The 9,925-nt window shown below is 30.4% G+C and overlaps 1 protein-coding gene across 1 annotated transcript; it reads left to right on the forward strand.

Moving 5' to 3' along the window:
* The first annotated feature begins 4,678 nt into the window (after nt 1–4,678).
* Nucleotides 4,679–6,327, forward strand: LOC113386231 (myb-like protein D). Its single transcript, XM_026624022.1, has 2 exons — nt 4,679–5,108; nt 5,840–6,327. Exons 1-2 carry the CDS (start codon nt 4,679–4,681, stop codon nt 6,325–6,327), a joined length of 918 nt encoding a protein of 305 aa, XP_026479807.1.
* The last annotated feature ends 3,598 nt before the right edge of the window (nt 6,328–9,925 follow it).

Genomic DNA, 9,925 nt, shown 5'->3' on the forward strand with positions numbered 1-9,925 from the left:
TGACAAGTATTGCAAAATACATATTAGAATAGATTACAGAAGTAGGAAATTTTAGTTCAGATGTCAAAGAAGCGCATCCCCATACTACCAACTACTTGATAATAATCCTCAGTCTTTCACATCCGTTGTATAATATCATTAATTAGCAACTGTAAATACCAAGCATGATACATGTACATAGTTTTGTACACGTACTTATTATTTATTCCTCTGCAACTGAACTTGTTATTAATTTTGATAATTTAGTAGTGCGGAAGTTGAGTTGACATCGGCCGCGCTGCTGTTTGCTGCTCGCTTTTGCTGCGCCACTGGAGAGCGCGGCTTACTATTAGCGCTTGCGGCAAGGTCGTAAATAATCGACTTATTGCATCGGAAATCAAGAGCTTTTGTGACTACGCGATATTTTTTACCGTCCGCTTATTTAAAATTGCTCAAACAAGCCGAAAGTTCGAACTTCACAACAAAAACAACGGGAATACGGAAGATTTGCAGGTGCTAATTGCGCAGGATGAAAAAACAGCAGAGCTAAAATCTGTGTGATGTTGTGAGTTGCGGCGGGTTTTGGCTGGGATTATTAAAGGATACGAGTAGCCACTTAGTACTTCAAAATGTGAAATGTAAGAAGAGATTGGTCGACAAATCACAAAATTGAATAATAATATAATTGTGAGTAGAGCTTTTTGAACGAAGATGGAAACGTAAAAGTTGGTGTAAGAATTCTTTGAATTATGATATGGAACTGATGAGCATTCAACTCAGCTAATCAAATTTTTTATATAATATATACTAATTAGACGTTGTTTTATTATTAAAAGATGATTAGAAATGAGTATATTACAAAACTAGTAATTAGAAAATAACCATGCGACTCTAGTAAATTACTAACCTGGACGTCGTAGGATTGGCATTGGATTTGGACGTTGTAATGACTACAAAAAATAACAATGTTTTAAAATGGAATAGGCGCAGATATTAAAACATTAATACTTATAATATTCATTAAGCAAAAAACGACCAATCTTATAAAAACTAGTTGGTTTGGTATTTAGCCTTGAGGCAAGTTACATGAACTTCCCGAAATGTGTAAATAATCGAGTTAATCAAAAAAAAATGTGTAAATAATATACTTCATTAATCCTACTTTAAAAAAAAACGATAATAATTTTAGCAAACTTTGACGAATTTTTAAAATTAAACTACTTGTCGTTAGGCCGTAATATTACAGTAAGTTCTATAAGACCATGATGTATATCGCCAAAAAAATTTCCATGAAAATCGGCTTAAATTTTTTTTTCAACAATTAATTACAAGAAAACGGCTCGGTAGATTTTCACCTAAAATTAATCAGCATCATTCCCAAATGATATCTTTCGAACAGTTTTTGATTTTTCAAAATCGGTTCGGTAGGATGAGCTTAAATGTGGACGAAAATTTAACACTTTTTTTCAACAGTTAATTACAAGAAAACGGCTCGGTAGATTTTCACCTAAAATTAATCAGCATCATTCCCAAATGATATCTTTCGAACAGTTTTTAATTTTTCCAAATCGGTTCGGTAGGATTAGCTTAAATGTGGACGAAAATTTAACACTTTTTTTCAACAGTTAATTACAAGAAAACGGCTCGGTAGATTTTCACCTAAATTAATCAGCATCATTCCCAAATGATATCTTTCGAACAGTTTTTGATTTTTCAAAATCGGTTCGGTAGGATGAGCTTAAATGTGGACGAAAATTTAACACTTTTTTTCAACAGTTAATTACAAGAAAACGGCTCGGTAGATTTTCACCTAAAATTAATCAGCATCATTCCCAAATGATATCTTTCGAACAGTTTTTGATTTTTCAAAATCGGTTCGGTAGGATGAGCTTAAATGTGGACGAAAATTTAACACTTTTTTTCAACAGTTAATTACAAGAAAACGGCTCGGTAGATTTTCACCTAAAATTAATCAGCATCATTCCCAAATGATATCTTTCGAACAGTTTTTGATTTTTCAAAATCGGTTCGGTAGGATGGGCTTAAATGTGAACGAAAACTTAACACTTTTTTTCAACAGTTAATTACAAGAAAACGGCTCGGTAGATTTTCACTTAAAATTAATCAGCATCATTCCCAAATGATATCTTTCGAACAGTTTTTTGATTTTTCAAAATCGGTTCGGTAGGATGAGCTTAAATGTGGACGAAAATTTAACACTTTTTTTCAACATTTAATTACAAGAAAACGGCTCGGTAGATTTTACCTAAAATTAATCAGCATCATTCCCAAATGATATCTTTCGAACAGTTTTTGATTTTTTAAAATCGGTTCGGTAGGATGAGCTTAAATGTGAACAAAAATTTAACACTTTTTTTCAACAGTTAATTACAAGAAAACGGCTCGGTAGATTTTCACCTAAAATTAATAAGCATCATTCCCAACTAATATCTTTCGAACAGTTTTTGATTTTTTAAAATCGGTTCGGTAGGATGAGCTTAAATGTGGACAAAAAGTTCAACACTTTTTTTCAAATTACAAAGAAACGGCTTGGCAGATCGTTGCACAAAACTGACAAACGATAGTCCTCACCGAAATACATCAAATGGCTTTTAAATTTCCAAAATCGGTTCAGGCGTTTTTAAGAAAACGTCGATCAAAAGTCTAATTTTGACAAATGCCAAAAAGACCATACTGATTTTTGCAAACTTTGACGAATTTTTAAAGCTGAACCAGTTGTCGTAGGGCCGTAATATTTTAGTATGACCTAGAAAACTATGGTATCTATCGTCAAAAAAATAATCATAAAAATCGTCAAAATTTTTTTTTTAAAAACTTTATTACAAGAAAACGGCCCGGCCGATCTTTACCAAAAACTAATCAGCACGATTCCCAACCAATATCTATCGAACGGTTTTTGAATTTTCAGAATCGATTCAGAATTGCGGGCTAAAACGTGGACGAAAAATTTTTCACTTTTCTGCAATTTACAAAGAAACGGCCCGACCGATCGCCGCACAAAACTCAGAGACGATAGTCCTCATCGAGATACATCAAATGGCTTTTAAATTTTTGAAATCGGTCCAACCGTTTTGGAGAAAACGTCGATTTACGGCAAAAAATCTGTTCACACACACACACACACACACATACACACACACACACACACACACACACACACACACATACTTTTTCCAAATTTGGTCTCATTCGATTCAGAATGGCTCGAAACGTCGAGAAAACATAAAATTAGCGATTCGGATTTTTTGATGAAAACATAAACTTCTCCTTCGGGAAGTTAAAAATCTATTTCAATATATGTATACTATGTTTTAGAGACAAGATTTGTCTTCTTTTCAGGAAGCACTTAGAATATTCTTAACCCATATAAATATGAATGCTTTTTCCATGTTATTATTTCTCACAGTAATAAAATACGAATTACATCACATAGAATAAATAATCAGCAAAATAGAGAAAGCATGTAGATGAGAAAAATATATGCTGCTGATAATAGATAGATATTTCATATATGGGTGGAATTTAGATTGCATTACTGAGAAAGGTGTATCTTTATTCATAAATCTTGGTTTTTCTAAATTTGATTGGTTCTGTTAATTATATAAATTTTCCGTTCTGTAATCTACATCATCTAGAAATAAAATCTTATCTAATCAAGTTTTCGTATACGGTTTTTATTACTTCAAAATACTTTGAGTAATATGCGTTCAATTGGTTTCTTCGCTTCATTAAAAAATCAAAGCATTACATTATTTCCTAATCAATAAAGTCATTAAAATAAAATACCATACAGTTCTTTTAATAAAAAACTACGATTAATGCTTGCAGTAATATCCGTGAATAATTTTATAAGTGGTCTTTTGTTTGTAACTATAGGTTTTGTATACGTGTACAAAAGATCGGATTTATAAAAAGTAACAATGTGGTTTTTCAATGGATCTATATTCTTAAGATAAGTATCTTCTGACGTGTAATAAATTGAGCGAATAAAAATACCGTAAAATGTGATACAAGAAATTGAATTCTAAAAATATTGAAATTTTGAGTTATTCACCATAGTTACAATAGCCATCGGTTTAATTAAATTCTGAAAACTATTTTATAATTTCCATCGTAATAAACGAGAAAAAGATCTACGTAAGGAAAATTATGTTTGTGAAGCATAGAATAGCTGACTTAGTTCATAAGTTTGACTGCAATGATTGCAACATGTGTTATATTGGGGAATGTTTTAAAATCATATTTAAAACTAAAAAATCACATTCAACGTCGAGCGGTCGACGAGTACACATCTAGTTGCGTAAAATACCTGATATAAATAATAGATCAACAACAAAGTGTGGTGAGTCACAGGCAACTCGGGCCTGATGACGTTTCGTTATCGGTTTATAGAAATAATGCAGTGAGTACAGAGGTCGAGACAGGTATAAAAATTAGTAATGCAGTGCGTTTAATTAATAATAGTGATTGTATGGAATATGAAAGTGACGATGGAAGTGATTATAGTGATAGTAGTTTAATGAGTGAAAATAATGATGGTAAAAAAGTTAATTTGAATACTGTAAATAGTGTTAAAAATACTGATATAAGATGTGGTAATAAAAGTGTCAAGAGTAGTACTAACAAATTAGATACAAGAAAAGAATACAAAAAAATGGATAAGGTAAATAGATCAAAAATGAGTCCGAAGAAAAGTAACATTAATGAAGGAGTAATTAAAAAAATGGTACTGGGAATAAAAGATGATCAGGCAAAGGAAACAAAAAATATCAATGAAAATAAATTAAGAAATAATAATAAGGAACCTCAGCGGAATTGGAATGATATGGTAATAGAAGAAGAATTAAGTAATAGTTCTAACAATATAGAAGTTTTAAAAGAAACTAATAAGAAGAAAAATGATATGGAAATTGAAGAAGAAAATAGTAGTAATCCGGATGTTATAGAAGCGGAAAAAGGAAATGGAAGGAATGACAACCACATGGTTGTTGAGGAAAATTCTAACAAGAGTCAGAGTGAATTAAAATTAAATATTGAGAAAAATTACTATAGTGCATTAGATGAAGGCCCATATGTAGTTTATGCTGAATCAATGAATCAAAATTTGGGTAATTATCATAATGTGGCACTGGGTAGAATAATATATAAAATTTCCCCAGTAATAAGTAGAAATATTGACAATTTTACAAAAATAGGCAAAAATAAAATTAAAATAGTTTTCAAAAATTATGAATATGCGAATAAAATAATTAGGGAAGACCTTTTGAACAAGAATAATATAAAAGTATATATCCCTAGACATAAATTATTTAGGGCGGGATAATTTTCAATGTGGATGAAGAAATGGATGAGTCAGAAATTAAGGAAGTAATAAAATCAGATATAGAAATAATTGATGTAGTTTGTATTAAAAAAAGAAACAAAGATACAAATAGTCTGAAATCTCAAATGGTTAAAATTTTATTCAAAGGAAATTACTTGCCTGAAAAAGTATCAATATATTCAGTAAAACTTCAAGTGAGTCCATTTGTACAGAAAGTCATACAGTGCCACAATTGTTGGCGATATGGTCATATTCGCCTGCAATGTAAGGCCAAAAAAAGATGCCGAAAATGCTCTAGAGAGCACAATGCTGAATTGTGTCACGTAGAAAAAGATTTTGAATGCGCTGGATGTCACAAAAATCACGAAGCAAATGATAAAAATTGTGAAGTTTACCAATTTAATAAAAATGTAAAAGAGCTAATGGCTTTTCAGAATATTTCGTACTCGGAGGCCAAATTTATTCTTCGGAAACAAAATTATGCAGAAGTAACAAAAATAAATCACTTCAATCCAGACTTCAAAAAGACATTTCCTAGAATTAACGAAGCAGTTAATTATGGAACAAACATGATAAATAAAAATAGGTATGAAGCACTGAGTAACCTTCAAGAACAAGAAATAAATATTGATCAAAGTAGGTTAATGCTGATGAATAAACCTAGAAGAATTATGGAAAGAAGACAAACTGAAAATGGCAGATATATACAAATGAATAACAGGAATTTAAAACAAACAAGTGGAGAGAGAAATTCACAAAGGCGCGAATATTGCGGCAAAAATATAGAAATAGAAGAAATTAGGAAAATACAAATAATCCATGAGGAGCTAGTTAAAAAACTGAGAGAAAAAATAAGGAACAAAGAGTGTGATGATCTAGAGGAAGTTGTGGTAAAATTTAAAAAGGATATGGATATAATTTACGAGAAGTATAATAGTGTGGAAGTTAGAAATATTAGTGAACAACAAAATAAAGTTGGTTTTGATAATAATAACAAAAGTTGAAATTATTAGAAGTAAAAGAAAATTGATAAACGTTTAAACAGTGAAATTCAAATTAAAACCAAATCTATAAATTTCATTATGCATTTTTTACAGTGGAACATTAGATCGTTTAATTCTAACAAAGAAAGTTTGGAAATCTTTTTATATCAAAATAAAACTGATGTTATATTTTTATCAGAATCCTGGTTCAAATGGAACCGACGGTACTATTTAAAAAATTACAATATAATCAGAACTGACAGATATGACGGGAAAGGTGGAGCGGCTATAATTATTAACGAAAGAATTAACTATCAGAATGTAAATATAGATATTGGAGAAATAGATATAAACAAAGTCCAATTATGTGCAATATCAATAATATTAGGAGATAAAAAAGTATATTTGGTATCAATATATATATCGCCAGGGACACACGTTACGAAACAACAATGGAATTATTTATTTGAGAATATTCCTAGACCGTTCATTTTAGCTGGAGATGTAAATGCGCATCACCATTCCTGGGGATGTAACTATAATGATAATTACGGAATGAATTTAATGGAATCAATCGAAGAGTGTAATTTATTTGTATTAAATAATGGTTCCCCAACACTTGTGTTTAAAAACACTAAAACTGTAGTTGATGTTACAGTGTGCTCTTCTGAAATATTTCATTTAATAACATGGAAAGTAATAGAGGAAAACTTAGGCTCCGATCATTATCCTATTTATTTTTATTTGGATATAGTGAGAAGTAACAGGATATTGATTCCCAATAGAAAATGGAATTGTGGTAAAGCTGATTGGCAAAAATATAAAATAATTATTGAACATGAAATTTTATCATTGGGCAATAATTTAGATAGTAACATTTATGAAAAATTCACAAATATTATAAATCAAACTGCGGAAAAATGTATACCAATAAATAAAATATTAACAACATCTCAAGTGAGGAAACCAGTGTGGTGGGATGAAGAATGTCTTAAACTGGTAGAAGAACGAAGAAAAGCAGAAAAGAACTTTAGAAGAAATTCGAGTTTAGAAAATTTCCTTCAGTGTAATAGAATTAAAGCTAAAGTTCGGAAAGAACTAAAAATAAAGAAAAGAGAAAGTTGGTGTAAATTTGTCAACAATCTAAATCCTAATACCCCATCTAAAATTATTTTTAAAATGGTTAAATCAATGAACAATTATATTTCACAGAATGAGAAGAATTCAGAATTGATTAATGATAAAGTAGTGGAAGAAGTAGTTGATAATATTGCGCCCTTTGGAGTGGGTGATGATATTTGTAAATATCTTAAAGGAAATAGAGTAACAGGTTCGGTAGAAAAGTCATTAATTAGACCATTTTCATTATGGGAATTAGAAAAATCTTGGAGCAAAATCAAAGATACTGCTCCAGGATTAGACAACATTCATTATTCTATGTTAAAAAACCTTCCACAGTCCGGAAAAGAAATTCTACTTAAAATTATTAATAAGTATTGGCTGTCACCGAATGAAATTCCTGATTGGAATAAATATAGAGTTATTTTAATTAAAAAGAAGAGCAATAATTCTGATAATAGCAATGCATATAGACCAATTACTTTGGCGTCATGTATTGCTAAAATAAAAGATAGGATGATAAAAAGAAGAGTCGAGTGGTGGATTGAAAACAATCAGTTATTGCCCAAAAGCCAATTTGGCTTTAGAAAAGGATTAAGCACGCAAGATAGTCTAAGTATATTTTCCACAGACATACATCTAGCCTTTTCAAGAAACACGTATGTCGTTGCACTGTTTTGCGATATAAAGGGTGCATACGATAATGTGGTGCCGGGAAAATTAGCAGAAAGTCTTGTACATGCTGGCTTTCCAGAAAAATTGATCAAAGCTATGGTATATTCTACCTTTAATAGAGAAATCGAAGTTAAAATAAATGAAAATGCAAGGATTGGAAGAGTTCTTCGACAGGGCCTACCTCAAGGAGCTATCCTTAGTCCCTTATTATATGCTCTATATGTACGGGATATAGAAGGTATATGGTTGGAAGGTACGAAAATTCTACAATATGCAGATGACTTATTGATCTATATTGAAAAAGATAATTTGAAAGAGGCCATCGATATGATGTCTATGAATATGGAATTGCTGCATATTTGGTTGAATGAGAAAGGTCTGGAACTATCAGATGATAAAAGCTCCATAGGAATATTTACGAGGCATTCCAACAAAAAGTTCCCAGCTTGTATTTCAAGTCCATATAATACAATTAAAATTCATTGCAACAATAAATTCCTAGGTATATATTTTGATCAAAAAATGACTTTTAAATATCATATGAATTATATTAAAAAAAGAATTGAAAAAAAGACCAGTTTAATGAGACTGATAAACAGTACTTGGTGGGGTTCACACCCTATCACATCTATTAATTTATATAAAACCATAATTAGATCAATACTGGAATATGGTAGCATAATTTTTGGACATTCAAATATGGTAAATGAGCTTGAAAAAATTCAATACAAATGTTTAAGATTTTGCGCAGGTATGATGAGATCGACACCAACAAATGTACTGTTATTAGAAACTGGTGTTATGCCACTAAAAGTCAGATATGAATGGTTGAGTGACAAATATATGCTGAAAAAAATTAATTTTAATTCATCTGAAATATATGACAGAATTAGTGATTTAAATAATGAATGCGAACGTAATATTTATTGGCTGAATAAAAAAATACCTATTATTATTCAGAGTTTTAGAGAAGTAATTAAATATCAAGAAAGTATGTATTCATTCAGCATTCATCCTTATTATAATAAAATATATTTTGACAGTTGTATATTTGATAATATTATAAATATCGATTTATTAAAGTCTGTTAATAATAATCCAGATGCAGAAGTTATATTTACGGATGGATCAAAGGATATGGACAATGTAGGTTTTGCTATATATAAAGAAACCAATCAAACAAGTGAATGTTACAAGTTACCAGGGTGTGTTTCTGTCTATACAGCGGAGTTATTTGCAATTAAGGAGGCCATAAGAAAAGCTAAAGAACAGAATTATAATAAAACAATTATAATTACGGACAGCATGAGCTGTATCAATAAATTACAAGTGTTTTTTAGAGATCTAAATTTAGAAGAAAAAATTTATTTTGATATCTTGCAAGATTTGGAGAAAATTAAAGAAAATGGAAAGGATATAAGAATAGGATGGGTAAAAGGTCACTCCGGAATTTCAGGAAACGAGAAAGCTGATGAATTAGCCAAATACGCTTGCTTAAAGGGAATGGAATATAACCAAGTATTAAATAAAGATATAATAAAAGTTATGAAAAATAAAGCAGTTAATAAATGGAAAACGGATTGGCAAATAACATCAAGATATAAAGGAAAATATTATAAAGGGGTTAACGACTTTGTTAAAAAGGTACCTTGGTTTTATCAATTCAAAAATGAAGATAGATACTTTATAAGTACGATGAACAGAATAAGGTGTAACCATGGTCATTTCCCAGAACACCTGTTCAAAATAAAGATGAGAGAGTCAGCTATTTGTGACTGTGGGAAGGATGTGGGATCTTTGGAACATATAATTTTAACTTGCAGCA

The sequence above is a fragment of the Ctenocephalides felis genome, unplaced genomic scaffold (assembly GCF_003426905.1).
Source record: "Ctenocephalides felis isolate EL2017-DRISC unplaced genomic scaffold, ASM342690v1 CF-g0.4_SCAFFOLD_03571, whole genome shotgun sequence".
Lineage (NCBI taxonomy): Eukaryota > Metazoa > Arthropoda > Insecta > Siphonaptera > Pulicidae > Ctenocephalides > Ctenocephalides felis.

Excerpts from the sequence above, each read along its gene's own strand:
- LOC113386231 (XM_026624022.1), top strand. The coding sequence starts at position 4,679 with ATGAGTCCGAAGAAAAGTAACATTAATGAAGGAGTAATTAAAAAAATG. Across the intron at positions 5,109-5,839 it reads ATCAATGAATCAAAATTTGG|ACTTCAAAAAGACATTTCCT; the intron begins GTAATTATCATA and ends ACTTCAATCCAG.